At 40.7% G+C, this 25,550-nt stretch overlaps 1 protein-coding gene across 1 annotated transcript in view; it reads right to left on the reverse strand.

The window, feature by feature from the left end:
• Positions 1–421: 421 nt before the first annotated feature.
• LOC137084028 (NACHT, LRR and PYD domains-containing protein 3-like) overlaps positions 422–25,550 on the reverse strand; it is a 34,444-nt gene continuing 9,315 nt past the window's right edge. The window contains exons 4-9 of the mRNA XM_067449936.1: positions 24,730–24,903; positions 9,649–9,822; positions 6,738–6,911; positions 3,571–4,700; positions 3,390–3,473; positions 422–1,111 (exon numbers count right to left, since the gene is read on the reverse strand). Of these exons, the coding sequence (XP_067306037.1) occupies positions 4,688–4,700; positions 6,738–6,911; positions 9,649–9,822; positions 24,730–24,903 (535 nt within the window). The 3' untranslated portion in view covers positions 422–1,111; positions 3,390–3,473; positions 3,571–4,687. The remainder of the gene's footprint in view (positions 1,112–3,389; positions 3,474–3,570; positions 4,701–6,737; positions 6,912–9,648; positions 9,823–24,729; positions 24,904–25,550) is intronic.

Consider the following 25,550-nt stretch of genomic DNA (forward strand, 5'->3'; position numbering starts at 1 on the left):
TCCAGCAGTGGACCTCAGGTACTTTAAAAAAATTATTTGATGGGATATTTTAAGATTCATAGGCTCTGCTCTTGTACAGGGCATCTGAAAAGAGGCTGATTGTAAACTGAAATTGGCATTAATCAATTTGTTTGTTGTCATCCAAAGGAGCAACAATCCAAAATGACCTGCAGAGGACCATCGAGGGGCTATATTTGGATGAGGTTAAGCTATGACAAAGTTTAATTTTTTTCACATTTTGGACATAAAAATGTACCCTAACAGCCTCTGGTTCAGAGAGCACTTTGTGTGTGTGTGTGTGTGTGTGTGTGTGTGTGTGGGGGGGGGGGGGGGGGGGGTGTAAACCAAAAATCACTGTAGAATAGGGCTGCACAATATTGAAAAAATATGATTTGTGATAATGTAACAAATATTGCGATATTTCAATGCTCTTTTACAGAAAAACTTAATGTGATACTAGTCATTCTTTGTGAAATTAGTATTTGACTTGATAACATTGTAACAATAAATAAATAAATAATACATAGAACAATAAATAACATAATACATGTTATACTGTATATTGTGCAGCCCAACTGTAGAATGCACTTACATTTCTACATTATTGTTGCCAAGCAGGGCAACTTTCTGCTCTGTCTCATGCATTGAGTTTTGCAATTTCCATTTAAAACCAGACAGCAGTTCTGGTGGCAGTGTCCTCATACAATCTGCCACATGTAGGACGTATCTGCCACAGGGGTCCATCATTTGCATCATGGCATCCCTTCTCTGCCGCCCAGCTTCCCGCTCGGTTCTTCTTTTGTCAAGAGCTGCAAGTGCAGCTTCAAAATTAAGGCTTGCCGAGCTGCCTTGCTTCCTTTTCTTGGGTCTTGGAGCTGGACCAGCAGGTGAAGTTGGAGATAGTGGAAGGTTGGTTGGGAACTGCTGTTGATTCACAAGGACTTGGTGGTTGTGGTGTAGGTGTGGGTAGGGCTACAAATTTTGATGGAGACACAAGAACTGAGCTTCCAAGGTCTGCCATACTAATAGTGAGGAGCTGGGAACTGAGTCTGACATGGGATGGAGTCTGGGTCTGGGGTCACAGGGGTGAATGATGGTCCCTCATCTGGAACTAATTTTTTTGATCAGTTAATTTTAATATGCACTACTGATTTAGAACATTGTGTACACATAGCATTACACACTACAGCCTCATGTTCAATATTCATCACTGGTTTATGAAATATTTTTAGTAGAGGGTCCTCTTTTATGACCACAGTCATAATCAGTTAATTTACATGTGTCTAGCAAACAGACCTCACATATTTCCAGCATAGTGTTTATTTGGATGAACCTATCTATTTTATTAATATGTGACAATCATGGTATCATTTCTTATTATTATTATCATTATTATTAAATGACAACCATTGCTAGTATATTTTACTCACAGTCTTTCTCACTCGCAAAGTAACACCATCTGGCTCCATTGCTTACCTCCACTTGTGAAACATCCAAATTGGTGGTCTTTTCACTGTGTTTAATGTAAGAATCGAGCCACTGTAACGAGGTGTACAGTGCTGGGATCAATTTCCTAACGCCAGGGTCACAACTCTTCTTTTCTTGTATATGATGCTTGGCTTTAGTGAATTTGTCCCGAAGGTATCTCCATTTTTTACAACAGAGGTTCACATCAGTGGACAACGTTTGGGCTATCTCTTTCCACAAATTATTTGCCATTTGCATATCTTTATATTCCTTACACAATGTATTATAAAGACGTTCATACTTCCTTACCGCTTGGCCAGCTGTTCCTCAAAACTATCCATTCTTAACTTTTTTTTAATTCAATGCGCTAATGCAAAAGCTTGAATGAATGAAAGCGCTTCACCGCATTAACCACACCCATTTGTAAGTTTCTGACCAATCACACAAGAGTTCTCGGAAACCCACAAGAAAAAAGTTCTGCTCAGGTGATGTGTCGAGAACAAGCTGCGAGAACTCCCGAACCAGTGTTGCGAGAACAAAATGATGTCATTTTGTTCTCGCAGCCCTGGGAGTGAGAACTTTTTTCTCTGTTCTTGCGAAGTATGTTGCAGCCTTAAGCAGAACTTTTTTCTTGTGGGTGTCCGAGAACTATTGTGTGATTGGTCAGGCATTTAATGTGGGCGTGGTTAATACAGAGAAACGCAGATGATCGTGCCGAACATTGCTTTTCTCGTGAAGTATAAATTTACTGGCCAGAACAAATCTTACGCCAACATATACACCAGTTTCTACGCAAGATTGATAAATGAGGGCCAATGTGTATGAATAGGGCAATGGTCTCCGCTGACATTCAGGGCTGTGTTGAGCTTGTCTGGTCCACCATCTGATCTGAAATGGACCAGATAATCCAATGACAATATTTATCCTCGAGGTGAAAAGCCGTCTCATTACATCTGCCTGACGGAGTTTGAGTTTGATCTTTTACAGTGCTTGCATTATATTGTTCTGTCTTTACTGCATATTAAAATTCATACTCAGAAAGAGAAACTGAAGTGGCATTCATTACAAGATGATTAGACGTTAAAACATCACAAAAAGGACCTGCACTGGTTTGCATTTCATGGCTTTCAGTCGAATAAAAGACATATATTTCATCATTGAAATATCATCTGGTTCTCATGAGCCCAATATCGTGTCTCTTCTCGTTAGATTAGTGTATCAACATTTAATTTGACAAAAATCAAAATAATGACTATCCACCGAGTTATTGACGTGAACTCGACACATGCGAGAATATGACGCAGCTACGCCGTTCGAATACATGACCCCGGAAGAGGAGGAGCGCCGCTATCGCGTGAATTCCAGCTGAGTTTTTTGTGCACAAAAACCACTCTTGTCACTTGGTAAAATTAATCTACAGCCACTGTAGTGTGATGGACTTTGTAGCAACGTCTTTAGTGCCTTTTATGGGTCTTGAAAGTAGGTCAGTGGAAATATACTGAATGCCAATGGAGGCCTTTCTGAAGCCTCTCTCAGCAATCAGCTTTCATAAAAAAATATCTTCATTTGTGTTCTGAAGATGAACGAAGGTGTTACGGGTGTCCAACGACATGAGGGTGAGTAATTAATGACAGAATTTTCATTTTTTGGGTGAACTAACCCTTTAACAAAATAATAATAATAATAAATGATAATAATAATAATAATAATAATAATAATAAATGATAATAATAATAATAATAATAATCTTTGGTAATATTGTTTGATCAATGTTACAATGTGACATTGATCCTAAATCACTTTTGTTGAAACTGAAAATACAACTGAAATGTAAGGACGACATAATACAATGTTGCCATCTGATATACCAAGTTAAAGGGATAGTTCACTTTGAAATTAAATTTTGATATGTTGTAGCTTACCTCATGGCATCTGAGATGTAGGAGTATGTAGGAGTCAAACTGTTCTTGTCTGTGCCTCACATAATGCAGGTCTATGGTCACCACCTTGAAGAGCATACACAGAGAAGTCCAAATTAAACAATCCCCCATCGTAAGTGCACACTGATGGCCTAAGACACGAAACGAGAGGTTTGTGTGAGACCTGCATTAGGCATTAAAGAGGACAAGGACAACCCAACCCCGTTGTTCTCAGCGCTCAGTTCAGAAGCTGTTCTCTGATGGTCTGGGGTTCATGAGTGTGTGTGGCATGGGCAGCTTACACATCCGGAAAGGCCATCAATGCTGAAAGGTCTATCCAAGTTCTAGAACAACATATGCTCCATCCAGACGGCGTCTCTTTCAGGGAAGACCTTTCATTTTTCAACATGTCAGACCACACACTGCATCAATTACAACATCATGGCTGCGCAGAAGAAGGATCCGGGTACTGAAATGAAAACATTTGGCGCACCATGAAAAGGAAGATGCGATAAAGAAGACCTAAGACAGTTGAGCAACTAGAAGCCTGAATTAGACAAGAATGGGACAACATTCCTATTCCTAAACTTGAGTTACTTGTCTCCTGAGTCCCCAGACGTTTGCAGACTGATATAAACAGAAGAGGGGATGACACACAGGGGGAAACATGGCCTTGTCCCAACTTTTTTGAGATTTGTTGATGCAATGAAATTTAAAATCAACTTATTTTCCTCTAAAAATTATACATTTTCTCAGTTTAAACATTTGATGTCATCTATGGTGTATTCTGAATAAAATATTGAAATTGGAAACATCCACATCATTGCATTTTGTTTTTATTCAGAATTGGTACAGTGTCCCAACTTTTTTGGAATAGGGTTTGTACACGTCACATTAATGAACTTGAGTAGGACATGTATGTAGACTGTGCGATGATGACACCTATTGAATCGCAGGCTATGACACAAGTATAGAAGAATAAATGTCATCAGCATGAGCTAGTGTTATACACTAAAGCTTCCATTACTGTAAAGTAATCTTTCTTTAGTATTTGTCTCCCCCTGCTAGTAAAGCACAAACACATTCAGGCTCTATATTATCTCTGCAACAAAACACAGACCTTTTCAGTTTATACTGTACGTTTATACAAATAAAATGGTTAATGATCCGTTCTCAATAAAGTCTTGATTAATAATAGTGAAGTCACTGTATCTTCAGTCTCTGTTGATTCTATTGACTGTGAGTCTCTGTAGTGGATCCTTATTCGCCATCAGATGATCAGCAGAAGATCAGACTGTCATCTAATACTCAATCCTAAAATAAAACGCACAAAGTCACATTTGCAGTATAAGACATTAAGTCTGTCGCATCTTTTCAATAGAAAACTTAGCACTAACTAGATAAACGGTATTAATTCATCCTCAAACATGATAATATAGCTTCTATCTGATGCTCAAAGTCACTCACCACTATGAGCAGAATTAAACTTATATTAAACTTACAGAGATCTACAGAAACTAAAGTGGAATTTAAGACTAATTATCTGATGATCTTAATATTCACACACACGTGGTGTTACCAGACATGCAAACTCAGAGTAAAAAAGGTGACAGTGCTGGGCGGGAATATATATATATATATATATATATATATATATATATATATATATATATATATATATAGCATTTTTTTAATTAAAAATGCAGTAAAAAACGTAATACAATGAAATAATATTCTGATGTACATCATCTGTTCGCTAAATGAATATATAGTAAAGTGTGATTTATTTCTGTGATCAAAGCTGAATTTATCATCATTTCTCCAGTCTTCAGTGTCACTCATCATTCTCATATTAGGATTTGATGCTCAACAAACATTTATGATTATTATCAGTGTTGAAAACAGTTTTGTTGCTCATGATCATGCTGCTTCATTTTTGCGGAAAACACCATACCATTCACACATCTGTGGTAAAATTAAAAAAGAGAGAAATTAATACTTTTGTTGATCAGACATAGGCTACATTAAATTGATCACAAGTGATATTTTTAATATTACAAAAGATAATTTATTTAATAAATGCTATCCATTGAACCTTCTCATCAAAGAATCCTGAAAAATAAAATGTATCATGGTTTCCATAACATTTTTAAGCAGCACAACTGTTTTCAACACCGATAATAATCAAAAATGTTTCTTGATTATGAAATCCTCATCTGAGAGTGATTAGTGAAGGATCATGTGACACTGAAGACTGGAGTAATGATGATAAATTCAGCTTTGATAACAGGAATAAATCACACTTTACTATATATTCACATTGAAAAAGTCTGCTTTCATTTGTAATGGTATTTCACAATATTACTGTTTTAACTGTATTTTGGATTAAATAAATGCAGCTTTGGTGAGCAGAAGAAAACATTTCAAAAGCTGTCAGTTAGCACTGCATTATTCATATGATATAGGCCTGCTTTATAGTCAATCAATAGCCTATTGAGACGGCTTGAAAAACACACATAAAGCATATATTGTCGCAATCGTCTGATTGTCGTCGTCACGTTTCATCACTCATAACGATTGTTTTCCTTCAGCTGCAGCTCCAGCGTGACAAAGTTTCTACGAATCCGCTTTTGGACTTTCTGTGAAAGCGCCCTCCTCATATTTAGATACGAATAATATGACAGGTCATGCACAGATTATTTTTTTGTCTCTGAATTTAAATCTTGATGTATTTATCGTGTATTCATGTATTGATTGTGACCTCAAGAAGCGCAATCGAGGTAGAGAAAGCTCTCTTTAGCGTCCCTGTTAACTTGCCCGGCCTCGCGCAGGTAACGCCGGTTCATATCCCGCTCGGAGTGGGTCGACTAGGATCGGGGAGACCCAGTTAACGTGCGAAGGATGAAAGTACACTTTATTAAAAGTGCAGGGGACACGTCCCGTAATCTACGCCCATGCTTGAATTGAACACTAAGCTTGCTTACTTCCATCCGTCAGACTCGCGTGGTATCTCGATAGCCGCTGTGTGCTTCAAGATTCTGATGCAAGTGAGCTAAGATTCCGATTGGCCCAGAGAAATGTCAGTTATAAGAATTATCCAATAGTGTTTCGCATGTCTAGTCTACAGAACTGTAGACCCCCACCCCACCCCACAAAAAAAAACTCTTCGGTTCTATGCGATTCACGTAAATGACCCAATTGACCAAGAAAACGGCGATTGTCGCCGAAAAGCGACAAGTTTGCAGGTATGGTTACTGAAACTGCTACAATTTACTTTTATTTCTAGTGAGAAAAACCGCCATTTGAACTTTAAATAAAAATATGATGGAAACTGTTAAAAACTGTTGTTACCGTAGTGTCTTCAGTTTATAATTTGGATCCTCCCTCAGATCAGAGAGTAGCTTCACACCTGATTCTCCTAGATTATTCTCAGACAAATTCAGTTCTCTCAAGTGTGAGGGGTTTGATCTCAGAGCTGAAGCCAGAGCAGCACAACCTTCATCTGTGAAACCACACTCACTCAACCTGTAGAGAACAATAACACATTATTACATAAATACTCATTAGTTCATGCTGTTAAAATACATCAGTTAGGATTAGATGAGAAATTCTGTTATAATAATTGCAGCAAATTATTATAATTGTAACATATATACAGTTTGTACAGTATAAAAGTCTTTATTTCTATGGAGTCCCCATAAAACACGAAAAACCAACATGTGTGTTTGTGTATATATGTGTGTGTTTGTGAGTGTGTGTATGTAATCTGATTAAACCGTTAGCATCTGCTCAAAAAAATTACCAAAGGGTTTTGATATTTTTCCTATTTAAAACTTGTAGTTTTCTGTAGTTACATTGTGTACTAAGACTAGCCTAAAAATAGGCTAACTTTCGTCAAAATAACCAATGTGACAACATGCTGGCACAGGGAGCGTGCCTTGTAAACATGGATACATTTGTGAGAGATGATTCAGAAGATATTTACTACAGTGCAGATCCTGAACCAGATCTATTTGAACCGGAATAAAGTGCGATAAAGAAAGTGTGCTACACAGACTGGGGATGAAGGGTCATTGCGCCTGCTGCATCCATGACGGGGCAGTCACGTGACTACCTGCGCAGTAGTATGGTTTTAGAGGGAACAGGATTAATAACCGAAATAACAGACACTTAGATTAATTGTCCAGCCCTGGCTCCTAGATCACTTATATCCCAGAGCTCATTTTATCTGGAGTTTTTTTCTCTGAAAGATATTTTAGCATTGTTTTTTCATCAGAACAATCCAAACATCCTTACTCAAGCATGAGTAAGAGCACATAACATGCAAATTAATTATTTAAAAATCCTACTGTGGCGAGGGGGGAGTGGTTTCGTGAGGTCGGGCAGATGGAAGGAGACGGGAGACGAGCGGTGAGAAAGTAGGTCAAGTGCATGATGATAACACCGGTGTCTAATTGCAGTGATTGGCTTGGAGAGACCGGTTAAAAGGCACACGGGAACAGTGTGCCAGGAGAGAGGGATGCTGGCAGAGAGAAAGTCGACCAGGAGAAAGCTGTTGTTATATTGAGAAGGATCAAGTTTGTTCAGATTGACCTAGTGTGTGTGGCACCAGTTGAAAATAAAATTGAAAATTGAAAATAAACCCAAGAGTTCAAGCCTATCGCCAACCCTGCCTTTTTCCTTTCCACCCACACAAAAAAACTTTGTTACAAATACAATGTGATTTTCTGGATTTTTGTTTTAGATTCAGTCTCTCAAAGTTGACATGCTTTGTAAGTAGAAAAACCTGCAAAATCTGCAGTGTATCGAATACTTGTTCCTAAAATACTAAAAAGGTGCTTAACACAATAAAAGTCATATGACATAACATTATAAACCAATCACCAGAACCAATCACAGTGAAGAAACTTGAGTGACATTGATTTTCACTCAAGCTGTATTGTTTAAATGTACATGTTTCTTTCTGTTCATGAGACTCATTCGGTTGTTGTGACCAGTGATCTCCCGGCCGTGAATAAAACTTAATTTCAGCAAATAGCAACTTGGGAGTGGTGTCAGTTTGCTACGTAGCTGAGGAATAGAAGTACTAAAGATTCTGCGCTCAATTGATCACAGCAGCGACAGTGATAGTGTTGGAAGACTATCGAGACGTCCTCCAGGTGATGCTGTGATACGAAAGTATTAAGGATCCTGCAGAGACCAGCGTACGGCTGAGAAGGACGGTGACACTGTATAGATGCTAAAGACCTGTGTGCTCATGTGTGTTTGAGTAAACGCTAGTGATAGTAGCTTCTCGACGAGGACGCCGTCACCTTAGTTCGAGAGGCGAATTACCTCAAAGTATTTAAATTGTTTTAGATGTATTCGAGAAGGGGATTACCTCGAGATACTTTAGTTTTATATCAACAACTGGGAGTTGTTTTGAACTGTTTGTGGTGAAGTCAGATATCCATATTGGGAATTTCCACAACAGTTAAAACCATTTAAAAACCATACTATAGCATAGTGCTACTGTAAATTCACAAAGGCTGTGAAATATATGCCATGCAGGTTTAATATTTCTCAGAGCTGCTTTATATCTGCTGCTCCACATAAACTGTTATCATTTACATGAGTGAGGGATCTCAAACTCCATCTTTGAGTTTGGGTTGCTTATAACATTCATCTGTGAACACAATTTGTGCCATTTTATCACATTCGTGTGGTAAATCATTTATAAACCTACGCCAACACAGGAAAGTATGTCAATATCTTAATGCCCTCTGCAGGCATTTGTTATAATAAATAATAAGATTGTTCATACAATGTATAATATATTATGTATTTTAACAGTTGTATTTTATAAAACTATATGATAACTTGCGTTTGAAACTTTATTGGAATCAAATATTATTGCCCCATTGTTATTACATTTGTATTTTAAGTCATTTTAAAAGACCATTGTTTGCTTAGGTCTATTTTGATTTATTATTATAAAAAAAAAACAGATCACTGTATTAATAATCAAAATTATCAAACGATTATTCGTTTGCCAAAATAATCGTTAGTGACAGCTCTAAATGTAATAATAGTTTGATTCCAGAGTTCCATTTTGTTACTTTATGAATAAATTAAATTTTAAAAAAAAATCACAGTGTGAGGCATAGGTGACACTTATTTGCAATCACGCCACCGGCCTTGCACCATTCCCTTACGGCTCTCGCCCGACAAGCTTGTCTCACACAGTGACTCAGTTTCATATCAGAGTCACGTATGATCTTACCACAATGTCTCCAGTTTACATTGACATTTCTCTAGTACTGTAGATAGCAGCTTCACTCCTGAATCCCCTAGGTTATTCTGAGACAGATGCAGCTCTCTCAGGTGTGAGGGGTTTGATCTCAGCGCTGAAGCCAGAGCAGCACAACCTTCATCTGTGACACCACACTTATACAACCTGTAGAGAACAATGACACATTAAGTCTATCTCCAAAGCTAAGCATAACCACTTACACCAAATAAATAAGTAAGTAAATAAATAATGTTGTAAATATTAAATGTATATACATACTCAGTGTGTGTGTGTGTGTGTGTGTGTGTGTGTGTATGTGTGAGTGTGAGAATGTGAGTTTGTGTGTGTTAGACACACATTTTAAGGCAATGCTTTTTGTAAGGTTATGTTTGGTCAAGCAAATGTGAGTTGATTTACACCAATCATTTATGATTTAAAAACTCTTCACTGTAACCTGCATTTGTTTTCTGGTTTGTAGTTTGTTTAGTTTAACTGTTAGTTTTACTTTCTTTTGGGGGATAATATATGTGACCCGTCACGGAAACCAGGGACACAAGTCGGCAGCACAACTTTCACGCAAAATGTGAAAGAAGCATTTTTTTTCCCCCAATTTTGTGATTTTCGTTTTTTTGCAGAATCTGTTAGTTGAGATCACGAAGAAGCCTCTCCGTTTTTAAGAAAGCAGTATTGGTGTATTTAAAAATGTACATTTTGAGGTTTAAATCGGCTTGTTTTCGGAGATTCTAGCATGCAGTAGGGGCGTGTCATTGTCTGTGTGTATTTACATACGGATAAGCAGGCTTTTGTTTCGATTGTCATTATCCCCGCCCTCCGAGGGAAACGTGGCTACTTATTATGCTGCGCTGGCTCTAGCTGATATCAAAATTCAATGAAGATGGACGCCGCAAAGATGATCGCAGACGAGCTGAACCATGGCCGCTACACCGATAATGTTTCGAAGTACTTCTTCGACAAGCTGGATGCTTATGAACAAGCGCTCACAGATTCTTAAGACAATCAGAGCGACGATGAAAGCGGCATAATAAGACTGTATAATTCCCCTAATCTACAACAGAGCGAAGATGAAGAAGAGAAAGAATGAATCAGACTGGTGTCAGACGAGTTGGACCATAAGATATCAGAGGCTATATCGATAGTAACATTTGATGGGGATAAAGACAGCATAATGTGGAAAATCCGTAACTTTGACTGTAAATGCTACACGAGGAGAAAAGAGAACTCTCTGCATGGGAGATAGTCTTGTAGCCATACGCTTTCTCCAGACATTATGTACAACATACGGCTGGATTCTTTAGCTGCGTAAAAAGAGTGGCAGGACATGCGAATTATTGGACATTTAGAGGCAAACAGACGCACATCGCAAACTTCGGAGATGGTTAACCACAAAGAAGACCCCGACAAAGAGAAAGTGTGCCCGAGCGACTTATTTCATTGGAGGCATCGAGATCTGCAAGAATACTTTTCTGTTTCTTATGGGGTGAGTTTCATTCTAAGAACACGTAGCCTACACGTTATCTCATGTTTAGTCCATGTTTAGACCTTCCCATATCTACCTATTGTTATTAGCTAGCTCAGTTTTAATTGTAATCGTTAGCATCGTATCACTTGCCAAAAAACCCCATTACTATAATGGCCTTTTAGATGGTAATTTTAACATCTGCTATTAATTTGAATAATGCTTCAATTGCTTTAACCCTCTAGGCGCCACAGTCGAGTTTACTCGACAAGATGCGTCACTGAATAAAACGGCCGATTTTGTCAAATAGGGTGTCAAATTTCATTCAACCTCCCCTCCACAGACATGTCGTACTTCATCCCTGACTCATACAAACATCATGATTCATACAAAATATACGAGCAAGTGCGCATTGAATCAGTGTAAACAAAAGCGGAGCTGACGTGCGAGTGAGCTGTTTTATCAGAGCATTGTCAACGTCAGCGAGTATTTGCATTAGATTATTATTACTATTATTATTTTCTAATGGCATCAATAAAGCTTACCCGCAATGAAGTGTTGGGTCTTCTATTCGCGGACCCTGATTCTGAAGGGAAATATGAGATGACTGTGATTCTGAAAGTGAAACTAAACCTAACGTTACACTAAGCACAAATGGTGAAGCATTTGCCCAATGCAGATGGTCCTTTGCCCAATGTCAGTGGTGGGAATAATGTTTCCCGGGGTCGAAGTGTTCATTGCGCAGTTAGCAGGTGTGTTAGTGTTGGGAATGAGGCGGCCGCGGGAGATTTTTGCCGCGCTCACCATGAAGCACGCTCCGCTATCGCGACAGTATTGTGGTGGAGACTTTATCTAACACCACTGGGTATGTTAGAAGAGGTCGAAGTATTCATAAGCAAGTTCGAGGGCAATGTGGAGGCAGGGTGGGGAGTCAAAATGACAATAAGAGTGGCCGTGCACACTCGGCGGCGCGTGAGGCAGATCTGGACACGAGCAGACGCACTGTGACACGGGGCAGAGGGGCTATTATGCATAATATATAATATATATGTGCCCTATATATGGAATGAAAGTGCTTACTGTATGTAGTAAATGGAAAATCTCTACAGCAAAAGGCAAACCACATGCATTCGGTTTGTTTCTACCATTTATTAGTAATGATTTACAGTTTGTTTACTATTTACCTGAACATTCAGTATTGTGCAATATAGCACACAGAAGGTCAGGGACATTTTGGGGGGAAAGAAGTGCTGCATTTTATCATTTAATCATGTGGCTTTATATGAAAATTCTATAATCCAAGACTGCCCCCACATTATGACGTCATAATATGCAAATTAGATGGAAAAATGTAATCTCTACATAAACTTAGGGTCCTCCTTAATATTTCTCTAATTTTCATGTCTTGTTTGTGCACATGGCTTGTGATTTGTGCTTGCTGGCCATGTGCTCACGTGTTTTTCATGTTTGTCGTGAGCCATGCGCTCTAGGGATGTTCGGTTCTTGAACAAATTGTTCTTTTGAGTCAGTTCTCAGCTGAACTGAACCGGAAGTTAGTTACGCAAAGGCTTAAGTAGCATGTCAGACGTCAATTTGACGGTTCAACCAACTGTCAAAGTTTTCTGAGGATTACCAAGGATTCTGAGTGAGTTGCAAGCCTGAGGCAAGTACTGGACATATTCTTATTATGACTACTGTTATCATCAAATAACATTTTATTAAAACCGGCAACAACCTTTGTGTCGAGAGATGTAATTACATTTGACTGTAGCTTATTGTGCAAGCAGATTATATTTTAAGGTTAAGTGAAATGTATTAGCCTGGATGCCAGCCGAACTTAGCCCCGCCCACAACATTTTTAGGTCGGGCAGTTCGGTCTGGCCTTGCTCCTTAGAGGAGTAATTATCCCTGAACAGAAAATGTTCGGACCAATGAGATCATCAGGGCGGGCTTTAGCCGATGACGGACAGATGATCAAACGTAATCATCACGTCATCAAAGGGGCTTGGATTATATTTTTTCGAATCCTAAACGGAGAGCTTGTTTGTATATGCATCCACCTTCACAATTTGTCTCAGAAATGATCATGTTGGGTAAGTGCTCTGTGTATCATTAAATTCCTTTATTTTTTTACAACACCGGCAAAGATCGTTTATTCCAGCCTGATTTCAGCGCGCATGCAGACAGGGTTGCCAAGTTTTTACAACAAAATCCGCCAACTACTAGCCCTAAACAATAGCTTCTCGGGGGTTCTCCGGGGGAAAAATGGTGTCTGGGGGTAAAATGTGTGTTATTTTGGCAAGGTTGCCTGCTAAAATTCGCACTCATGGGTCTATATATCACATAATAGTTGCTTCAACCCGCGGACATAGAAAACAACCCGCGGGGAAAAAAACGTGGACTTGGCAACACAGTGCAGTTGAACTCTGTTGACATTTGACAATGCGTCTCTTCGTTGCTTTGATTGGTTGTAGGTCTTTCCAATTGATGTCTTTCCTGGTTCGATTGAAACACACCCCATAATCACAGCCCAAAGGAGCAGTTTCAGACTCATAATCTGACTAGAATTGAGTATGACCACGTCAGGCTAGAAAATCATATGTTTAGACTGGTTTATTTTTTCTAACTAGGCTACTTTAAACATGAAACATATCAGCATTTATGCATGTATGCAATGTGTGCTGTACAGGGATGGAACAGTATAAAAATTGAATATCACGATTAGGGGCTGAACGATTAATTACATTTGCAATAATATCGGAGTGTGATAAAACACGATTTCGTAACCGCAAAGGCTGCGATTTCAGTCTGGTCACGTGACACACGAGAAGCATCAACTTATGCCTAAAGGATTGGCCAACAGGAAAGAACAGTTTGTGTTTAATCGATTTAGTATTGTGTTGGTCATACTTTACAATAGAGGAAGGAGAAAAGATTCTCTCTCCAATGACTCTGGACACTGTAAATGTAACATAATAATAATGATAATAATAATAATAATAATGCGTTCGATTTATATAGCGCTTTTCAAGGCACTCAAAGCGCTTTACATAGAAGGGGGGAATCACCTCAACCACCACCAATGTGCAGCATCCACCTGGATGATGCGACGGCAGCCATATTGCGCCAGAACGCTCACCACACACTCACCAGCTGATTGGCGGAGAGGAGACTGAGTGATGAAGCCAATCAGGAGAGGGGGATGATTAGGAGGCCATGATGGACAGAGGCCAGTGGGCAAATTTGGCCAGGATGCCGGGGTTACACCCCTACTCTTTTTCCGAAAGACATCCTGGGATTTTTAATGACCACAGAGAGTCAGGACCTCGGTTTAACGCCTCATCCGAAAGACGGTGCTCTTTGTCAGTATAGTGTCCCCATCACTATACTGGGGTGTTAGGACCCACACAGACCACAGGGTGAGCACCCCCTGCTGGCCTCACTAACACCTCTACCAGCAGCTACCTGGTTTTCCCAGTTGGTCTCCCATCCAGTACTGACCAGGCTCAGCCCTGCTTAGCTTCAGTGGGAAACCAGTCTTGGGCTACAGGGTTTTATGGCTGCTGGTCATCAAGAAAAATGGAAACAAAATTGAAACATCAAGCAAAATGCATGTTTTTCACAGCACATAGTATCCTGTGCAATAAAGCCGAAAAAAAGCCTCATGGCTTAGAAGTTTTGAGCCATTTCGTCAGGCTGATCAGGGCGCATCTCAGTGATGTTGTAGGCGGAGTGAGTACTACCAGACCTCAAAGTTTCAAGTCTCTATGACTTACGGTTTGGTCTGGCGTATCAGCGGATTTAGATGGAGAATGCTGCATAATGGGAAATTTAACAATTACAATAGGGTTTCAGCACTTTGCGCTTGAACCCCTAATACAAATGCCCTTGAAAGGCTTAAAAAAAAAAAAAAAAAAAAAACAACCTACAGGGTCTCAACACTTGAAGCTAGATCTGCTGGTTACAAAATTTTTATCAAGCCTTTTAACATGTACATCAGAGAGGAAAAAGTTAGTTTTTTGCATTTTAAGCCAATTCTTTGTTTTGTTTTACCTTTATAACTGTAATACCTCTACCAACGGCCCGATCTCTGTAAAAGTTTGCATGCTTCTTTACAATAATACAGCGCACATGCTCAGCTAATTTGGTGAAGTTCTGCACAGAGCAGATCATTTTTCAGTCAATTAAATGTAATTTTGCATAGGATAATAAAGAGCATTTTTCCCCTTTTATAACAGTTAAAACGCCACTAATGGCCCAACGTCCATAAACGTTTCCAAGCTTTTTTAGGATCACGTGATGCATTCCTGATTTTGTGAAGTTGTAAGCATATCAGGAAAGAAGAAGAGGGCCACACGATTTGCCATAGAAATAAATAATTTTGACACCTTTTTAACATTACAGCACCATCAAGTGCTGAGAGGAGCAATTCAATTGACTGATAGACAACTACTCTGTAAGTGTTTGTAACTTTTCTCATTTGATTGTTTGTTCATTTGTTGTTGGATAAGTGTGTCTGTGTAGTGCAGAGGTGTGTATTATTAGTTTTGGTATATTCTCTCGGTGTGTGTGGGAGTTAGCATTTGTTGAGTTAGCATTTGTTTGGTCATTGCCACGTTGGGAGCGAGTTTGTTGGGGGCGTGGCCAGCAAGGTATTAAAAGCCTTGTGTGTTTTAAACATTTTGGCTAGAGAGGAGCAATTCAATTGACTGATAGACAACTACTCTGTAAGTGTTTGTAACTTTTCTCATTTGATTGTTTGTTCATTTGTTGTTGGATAAGTGTGTCTGTGTAGTGCAGAGGTGTGTATTATTAGTTTTGATATATTCTCTCGGTGTGTGTGGGAGTTAGCATTTGTTGAGTTAGCATTTGTTTGGTCATTGCCACGTTGGGAGCGAGTTTGTTGGGGGCGTTCCCAGCTGCTTTCAATAACGATACTCAAGTGAGTATAAATAGCGTGATAGTCCGCGGCAGCGGAAGCGGCAGTGTGAAGCCCTCCTTGTGTGAAGACCAACGAGTGTAAAGACTTCAACTCTTCCCAGTGCAACTCCTCCCGAGCAAGGACCCCGGCAAGGCACTTGAGTATCATCTTCCTTTTCATTATTTGTGTTCGGTTCTTTTCTAATTCCTATCTGGCCTTTTCTCTGCTCTGTATTCACCATGTGCTTTCAAATCTCAACTATAACTACTAGCACTCGTAAATCACGCTCTGTACGCACGAGATGCCGTAATCCTAATAATTTGCGCTATATCCTAACATCCTCTGCTACTTTACTCTTTATTCCAATTGGTCTCTGGAATTGCCAGTCGGCTGTAAACAAAGCAGACTTTATTTCATCTATTGGGACTCATTCTCAACTTAGCCTCGTGGCCCTAACTGAGACCTGGATCAAACCAAAGGACACTGCCACTCCTGCAGCCCTCTCAAGCAATTATACTTTTTCACACACTCCTCGGCCTATTGGGAGGGGTGGGGGTACTGGTTTGCTTATCTCAAATGATTGGAAATTTGATCCCTTACCGTCTCTACCGGCCAATTCATTTGAATCGAACTCAATCACTATTACTCACCCTGTTAAAATCCATGTGGTAGTGGTCTATCGTCCTCCAGGTCACCTCGGTAACTTTGTGGAGGAGTTGGATGTGTTACTTTTTTAGCTTCCCAGAGGATGGCACTCCACTGATTCTGCTTGGTGACTTCAACATCCATCTTGATAAACACCTAGCTGCAGACTTCAGCACTCTACTGACTTCATTTGACCTTAAGTTAGTATCTACTACGGCTACTCACAGATCAGGTAACCAATTAGACCTGGTCTACACACGCAACTGCTCCACGGACAACACTTTAGTTACTCCATTACACACCTCAGACCACTTTCTCATCACTCTTAACCTCATACTGACTCCTGATACAAAACGTACTCCTACACAGATTACCTTTCGGCGTAATCTACGCTCACTCTCTCCCTCTCGCCTATCCACTATGGTTTCATCTTCACTCCCTCCACCTGCTCAGTTCTCAGCACTGGACACTAACAGTGCTACCGACACTCTTTGCTCCACTCTAACAACCTCCTTAGACAGTTTTTGCCCCCTTTCATCCAGACCAGCCCGCCCCACCCCATCTGCCCCCTGGCTGTCTGAAGTTCTCCGTGAACATCGCTCTGGACTCAGGGCGGCAGAGAGGAAATGGCAGAAATCTAAAAACAATACTGACCTTGCCTTTTATCAGTCTCTTCTCTCTTCTTTCTCTACAAATGTCTCCACTGCTAAAACAACATACTACCACAACAAAATCAACAATTGCTCTGACTCTCGCCAACTCTTTAAAACATTCTCCTCTCTCCTTTGTCCACCTCCTCCCCCTCTCTCATCAACTCTTACAGCTGATGACTTTGCATCATTTTTCACCAACAAAACAGCTCTCATTAGCAAACAGTTCTCCTCATCACAAACTGACACGCACATCTCAACAACTAACACGAACACGCTTCCATCCTTCTCTCCGCTCTCCGAGGCAGATATTTCTAAACTCATCCTTTCCAATCACCCACCTACCTGTCCACTTGATCCTATAACCACTCACCTCCTTCAGGCCATTTCTTCTTCAATCACTCCTGCACTCACTCACATTGTCAACACTTCTCTTCACACAGGAACCTTTCCCACAGCATTTAAGCAGGCTCGGGTAACCCCACTGCTTAAGAAACCCTCTCTGAATCCAGCACTTTTAGAAAACTACCGACCGGTATCCCTTCTGCCTTTCATTGCAAAGACCCTTGAGCGAGTTGTGTTCAATCAACTCTCTATGTTTCTTAAACGGGACAACCTCCTAGACAACAACCAATCCGGCTTCAAAAGCGGCCATTCGACCGAGACTGCCTTGCTCTCTGTAACTGAGGCACTGAGACTGGCAAAAGCAGCTTCCAATTCCTCAGTGCTCATTCTGCTGGATCTGTCTGCTGCTTTTGACACAGTTAACCACCAGATCCTCCTGTCAACACTTAAGAGGACGGGGATCTCAGGATCTGCTCTCCAGTGGTTCAGGTCTTACCTCTCTGGTAGGTCCTACAGGGTGTCATGGAGAGGTGAAGTGTCTAAGTCACATCATCTAGCTACTGGGGTTCCACAGGGCTCAGTCCTTGGACCACTTCTCTTCTCCATCTACATGTCATCATTAGGTTCTGTCATTCAGAAACACGGCTTCTCCTATCACTGCTATGCTGATGACACTCAACTCTACTTCTCATTTCAACCAGATGATCCTACAGTCAGTGTTCGTATCGCTGCCTGTCTGACAGACATTTCTGACTGGATGAAAGAGCATCATCTTAAACTCAATCTTGCAAAGACAGAATTACTTGTTTTCTCAACCAACCCAGCACTTCATCATAATTTCTCCATTCAGCTTGGTTCATCGACCATAACTCCATCAAGGACAGCAAGAAACCTTGGAGTTGTGATTGATGACCAGTTAAACTTCACTGACCACATTACTGCCACAGCCCGGTCCTGCAGATTTGCTTTATACAACATAAGAAAGATTATACCCTTCCTATCAGAACAGGCTGCACAACTCCTGGTTCAAGCTCTTGTTCTCTCCAGACTGGATTATTGTAATGCTCTTCTGGCTGGGCTTCCAGCATGCACTATCAAACCCTTGCAGCTGATCCAGAATGCAGCAGCGAGAGTGGTCTTTAATGAGCCGAAGAGAGCGCATGTTACGCCTCTCTTCATCAAACTGCACTGGTTGCCAATGGCTGCTCGCATCAAATTCAAGGCACTAGTTATCGCCTACAAAACAACCTCTGGCTCTGCACCAATATACCTAAATTCACTTGCTCAGACTTACACACCCTCCAGAAGCTTGCGTTCTGCGAGCGAGCGGCGCCTCGTGGTTCCATCCCAAAGAGGCATGAAATCGCTCTCACTGACATTTTCCTGGACCGTTCCCACCTGGTGGAATGACCTGCCGATCTCAATTCGTGCTGCCGAGTCTGTAGCCATTCTTAAAAAACATCTTAAGACACATCTTTTCCATTTGCACTTGACCAATACAGAATAGCACTTACTGATCACCACAGCAACGACCAAAAGCGCACACTCCTGGATCATATCAACGTCTCTCATCCGGATTTGTGCCTTCAGGCGGGTATGTTACATAGTTATCATAACTATCAGAATCCAGTGTTCTGTATATTGCGTTCGTGAGTTTTTGTTGTAGATGGCTATTGCTGCGCGTTTAGCTAGAATACAAAACCAACCCATTGGGCCACTGAATCTGCATTAACGATAACAGCTGGGGCAACAGCCTTAGTCCTAATGGGTTGTTATCATAGCTATCAAAATCCAGTGTTCGGCACTTTGCAGACGTGAGTTTTTGTTGTAGATGTCTGTCTTTAAAAAAAAAAAAAAATGTCGCTTTGGATAAAAGCGTCTGCTAAATGATTAAATGTAAATGTAATCAAGTGGCCAGTTGCCACATCCTTTTTGACCACACAATGAGCTCTTATATAGTTATAATATATTGCTGAATTTGGTGAAAATATCTCGTTCCGTTCACGAGTTATAGACAATTTAGTAAAAGTGGCTCCACCACTTCGAATACAATATTTTGGGAAAATGCCCATCCCTAGTCACTATAACATAAGGTAATACAATGTGTAATCACTGATGACTGATTAACAGTAGCCTAATGTAAATGCTAGATGTCCTAATAGGCTACCTGTTCATACTAGAACAATGCAAACTTGCAAAGTATATGCTCTTAACCTTGCAGTTTTTCACATATGATTTTAAAAAAATGGAAGTTGTTCAATTGTCTATATTTTATTTTGAAGTCGACATTTATGTGATGAAAGTCGAGTCGACGTCGACTACATTTACATTTACATTTAATCATTTAGCAGACGCTTTTATCCAAAGCGACTTACAAAAAAGGAAAGAGCAATAGAAGCAACGAAACAAACAAGGCCAACAACCTGTAAGAGCTGTAAGAAGTCTCAATTAATTAGCACAGTACACAATTTTTTATTTATTTTTATAGCCATCTACAATAGCCACCTACAACAAAAACTCACATACGCAAAATGCCGAACACTGGATTTTGATAGCCATGATAACAACCCATTAGGACTAAGGTTGTTGCCCCAGCAGTTGTCGTTAATGCAGACTCAGTGGCCCAATGGGTTGGTTTTGTATGGCATTCTAGCTAAACGCGCAGCAATAGCCATCTACAACAAAAACTCACGTACGCACAATACAGAACACCGGATTATGATAGCTATGATAACTATGTAACATACCCGCCTGAAGGCACAAATCCGGATGAGAGACGTTGATATGATCCAGGAGTATGTGCTTTTTGGTCGTTGCTGTGGTGATCAGTAAGTGCTATTCTGTATTGGTCAAGTGCAATTGGAAGAGATGTGTCTTAAGATGTTTTTTAAAAATGGCTACAGACTCGGCAGCACGAATTGAGATCGGCAGGTCATTCCACCAGGTGGGAACGGTCCAGGAAAATGTCCGTGAGAGCGATTTCATGCCTCTTTGGGATGGAACCACGAGGCGCTGCTCACTCGCAGAACGCAAGCTTCTGGAGGGTGTGTAAGTCTGAACAAGTGAGTTTAGGTATATTGGTGCAGAGCCAGTGGTTGTTTTGTAGGCGATAACTAGTGCCTTGAATTTGATGCGAGCAGCCATTGGCAACCAGTGCAGTTTGATGAAGAGAGGCATAACATGCGCTCTCTTCGGCTCAATAAAGACCATTCTCGCCGCTGCATTCTGGATCAGCTGCAAGGGTTTGATAGTGCATGCTGGAAGCCCAGCCAGAAGAGCATTACAATAATCCAGTCTGGAGAGAACAAGAGCTTGAACGAGGAGTTGTGCAGCCTGTTCTGATAGGAAGGGTCTAATCTTTCTAATGTTGTATAAAACAAATCTGCAGGACCGGGCTGTTGCAGTAATGTGGTCAGTGAAGTTTAACTGGTCATCAATCACAACTCCAAGGTTCCTGGCTGTCCTTGATGGAGTTATGGTCGATGAACCAAGCTGAATGGAGAAATTTTGATGAAGTGCTGGGTTGGCTGAGAAAACAAGTAATTCTGTCTTTGCAAGATTGAGTTGAAGATGATGCTCTTTCATCCAGTCAGAAATGTCTGTCAGACAGGCAGCGAAACGAACACTGACTGTAGGATCATCTGGTTGAAATGAGAAGTAGAGTTGAGTGTCATCAGCATAGCAATGATAGGAGAAGCTGTGTTTCTGAATGACAGAACCTAATGATGACATGTAGATGGAGAAGAGAAGTGGTCCAAGGACTGAGCCCTGGGGAACCCCAGTAGCTAGATGATGTGACTTAGACACTACACCTCTCCATGACACCCTGTAGGACCTACCAGAGAGGTAAGACCTGAACCACTGGAGAGCAGTTCCTGAGATCCCCGTCTTCTTAAGTGTTGACAGGAGGATCTGGTGGTTAACGGTGTCAAAAGCAGCAGACAGATCCAGCAGAATGAGCACTGAGGATTTGGAAGCTGCTTTCTCAGTGCCTCAGTTACTGAGAGCAAGGCAGTCTCAGTCGAATGGCCGCTTTTGAAGCCGGATTGGTTGTTGTCTAGGAGGTTGTCCCGTTCAAGAAACATAGAGAGTTGATTGAACACAACTTGCTCAAGGGTCTTTGCAATGAAAGGCAGAAGGGATACCGGTCGGTAGTTTTCTAAAAGTGCTGGATTCAGAGAGGGTTTCTTAAGCAGTGGGGTTACCCGAGCCTGCTTAAATGCTGTGGGAAAGGTTCCCGTGTGAAGAGAAGTGTTGACAATGTGAGTGAGTGCAGGAGTGATTGAAGAAGAAATGGCCTGAAGGAGGTGAGTGGGTATAGGATCAAGTGGACAGGTAGTAGGGTGACTGGAAAGGATGAGTTTAGAAATATCTGCATCGGAGTGCGGAGAGAAGGATGGAAGCGTGTTCGTGTTAGTTGTTGAGATGTGCGTGTCAGTTTGTGATGAGGAGAACTTGTTGCTGATGAGAGATGTTTTGTTTGTGAAAAATGCTGTAGGAGTTGATGAAGGAGGGGGAGGAGGACAAAGGAGAGAGGAGAATGTTTTAAAGAGTTTGCGAGAGTCGGAGCATTTGTTGATTTTGTTGTGGTAGTATGTTGTTTTAGCAGTGGAGACATTTGTAGAGAAAGAAGAGAGAAGAGACTGATACAAGGTAAGGTCAGTATAGTTTTTAGATTTCCGCCATTTCCTCTCTGCTGAGAGTCCAGAGCGATGTTCACGGAGAACATCAGACAGCCAGGGGGCGGATGGGGTGGGGCGAGCTGGTCTGGATGAAAGGGGGCAAAAACTGTGGGGAGTGTGGAAAAGAGGTGTGGAAGCGTGTGCAGGCAGGTTGGAATGGGTGGAGAAAAGTGTCAGGTCTGTTGTGTGATAAAAGTGTACCAGCAAGAATGAAAGGAAAGGTGTACAGGACAGTAGTGAGACCAGCAATGTTGTATGGTTTGTTGGAGACAGTTGCACTGAGGAAAAGACAGGAGGAAGAGCTAGAGGTAGCAGAGCTGAAGATGTTGAGGTTCTCTTTGGGAGTGACGAGGATGGATAGGATCAGGAATGAGTACATCAGAGGGACAGCACATGTGAGATGTTTTGGAGACAAAGTTAGAGAGGCCAGGTTGAGATGGTTTGGACATGTTCAGAGGAGGGAGAGTGAATACATCAGTAAAAGGATGCTGAGGTTAGAGCTGCCAGACAGGAGGTCAAGAGGAAGACCAAAGAGGTTTATAGATGTAGTGAAGGAGGACATGAAGGTAGTCGGTCTGAGAGAAGAGGATAGAAATAGATGGAGGCAGATGATTCGCTGTGGCGACCCCTGAAGGGAACAGCCGAAAGAAGAAGAAGATCATTAAATATAATTCAAATTCTGTTTTATTGACCACAATATTATTGATGATCACGTGAATCGCAGCACAGTTCGAGTGCAACCGGACTCAGACCTTCTCATCCAGGTAGTCTTGGGTTCAGTATCTTGCCGCTCCCAGGTCCGCATCACAGCTTTCACATTAGCAATTTTTCATGAAAACCGTGCCCCGTTTAACTAAACTGCCAGTGTAAAAACACCCTTCATGTTATTTTTAAAATGACATAAATCCCTGCTTATTCTACATTTTTACAGAATGCAGTTTCACTTTTTTCCATCTGCAGAACAAAATAAACAGCCTAAAACAATTAACTTAAAATGTTAACTTATGAAATAATACAAAAGAAACATAAAAAATGTATGTTTAATAAAACTACAACAATGGTGTTTGACAGGAAATGCATCTCCTACGCATAATCAAATATTAAACATGTTTAATAAAATCTTTGTAAATGGTAAATGGACTGCATTTATATAGCGCTTTTATCCAAAGCGCTTTACATTTTTGCCTCACATTCACCCATTCATACACCGACGGCGATGTCAGCCATGTAAGGCTCATCCAGCTCGTCGGGAGCAGCTGGGGTTAGGTGTCTTGCTCAAGGACACCTCGACACTTGGTCAAGTGGAACCGGGGATCGAACCACCAACCTTCTGGTTTGTAGACAATCTACATGAACCACTGAGCCACTGCCGCCCACTATTATGACCCTTTGTGAGGACGACTGGCAACAGCTGGTTCTTAAATTCTGAGACTAGAATCTCTGCGTGAGGTGTGAATGTTCTAATCTGCTAACATGGGCGCCAAAAGAAAAATACACGCTGCTTACACTCTGCTAATATCTGCGGTGTGAAACTGGCAAAAACGCTTCTCACGCAAAGCATTTTAGAATGTCCCGTCATCACGCATCACACTCCTAACGTGACACCGCCCACCACCCCCTCAGCCCTATCAGCACCATCTACATATTAATCCTTATTCACTTCGAGTCTTAACCCTTTAGGCGCTAGAGGATTTTTCCTAAAACGTTCGATTTTGACATCTTAATTTTAAAAGGCTATATCTTAAATGTGATCAAAGATAGAAACTTTTTGCAAATTAGAGAAATATTAAGGATGACCCAAAGTTCCCAACACTAACACACCTGCTAACTTCACAATAAACACTCCGAGCCCAGGAAACATTGTTCCCACCACTGACATTGGACAAAGGACCATCTACATTGGGCAAATGATCCACCGTTTGTGCTTAGTGTAACGTTAGGGTTAGTTTCACTTTCAGAATCACAGCCATCTCATATTTCCCTGCAGAATCAGGGTCTACAAAAAGAACACTTAATTGCGGGTAAGCTTTATTGATGCCTTTAGAAAATAATAACAGCAATAGTAATCTAATGCAAATACTCGCTGACGTTAACAAATAAAACGGCTCACTCGCACACCAGCTCTGCTTTTGTTTGTACTGACTCAATGCGCTCTTGCTCATAGATTTTTATAGAATCATGATGTTTTTATGAGTCAGGGATGAAGTACGACATGTCTACCATCTAGTGGAGGGGAGATGGAATGAAATTTGACACCCAATTTGACAAAATCTGCCGCTTAATTCAGTGCCGCATCTTGTCGAGTAAACTCGACCGTGGTGCCTAGAGGGTTAATGGAAGAGATGATCTTACCACAGTTCCTCCAGTTTACAGTGAGGATTCTCCAGTCCAGCAGAGAGCAGCTTCAATCCTGAGTCTCCTAGATTATTCCAATTCAGATCCAGTTTTCTCAGGTGTGAGGGGTTTGATCTCAGAGCTGAAGCCAGAGCAGCACAACCTTCATCTGTGACACCACAATCCCACAACCTGTAGAAAACAATGACACACTTCATTCTCTCAGATCAGACACAGATCAGATGAATGGAGACTTCATTATAAAAAATAACAAAAATACATATCACCATGTTTTATGCAAGTGAAATGTATCATGTTATTTGTGTGTGTTTGCGAGGGAAGGCTTATATAAAAACTTGTTATAACACATTAAATAAAATGTGTAAAAATGGTACTTAACCCTCTATAGTACGGTGTTGCCTCCAGGCAACAATCTATTTTAGTTTATTGTAACACCAATTTATTGTTCAAACCTATCTCAGGGAAGAACTCAAAAGTAAATCAATGTAAGTGCAAAAAATTGGTCACGGGACCCACAGGGATCCATTTTGTGCCTTTTTTCAGCACGTGTCAAAGTCCTGACTGTGCTGATATTGTGTTTAAATATTAATTTTAAATCTATTACATTTCAAACTAATATGAAATATTATTTAATGAATATTAAAGTTAATATTTCACTTTGATATTTCATATCTCTTCTTATAATGGCTCTATTCTATGGTGTGTATAGCATAATTATTACTTTGTAGATGGCTCTTTCTTTTTATGGGTTACCCTTAACCCGCAGCGGTGCAAGGGAAGGAAGTTGATGGAAGTGGGCATGTTTGTATTTTATTAAC

Source organism: Pseudorasbora parva, chromosome 8 (assembly GCF_024679245.1).
Source record: "Pseudorasbora parva isolate DD20220531a chromosome 8, ASM2467924v1, whole genome shotgun sequence".
NCBI lineage: Eukaryota > Metazoa > Chordata > Actinopteri > Cypriniformes > Gobionidae > Pseudorasbora > Pseudorasbora parva.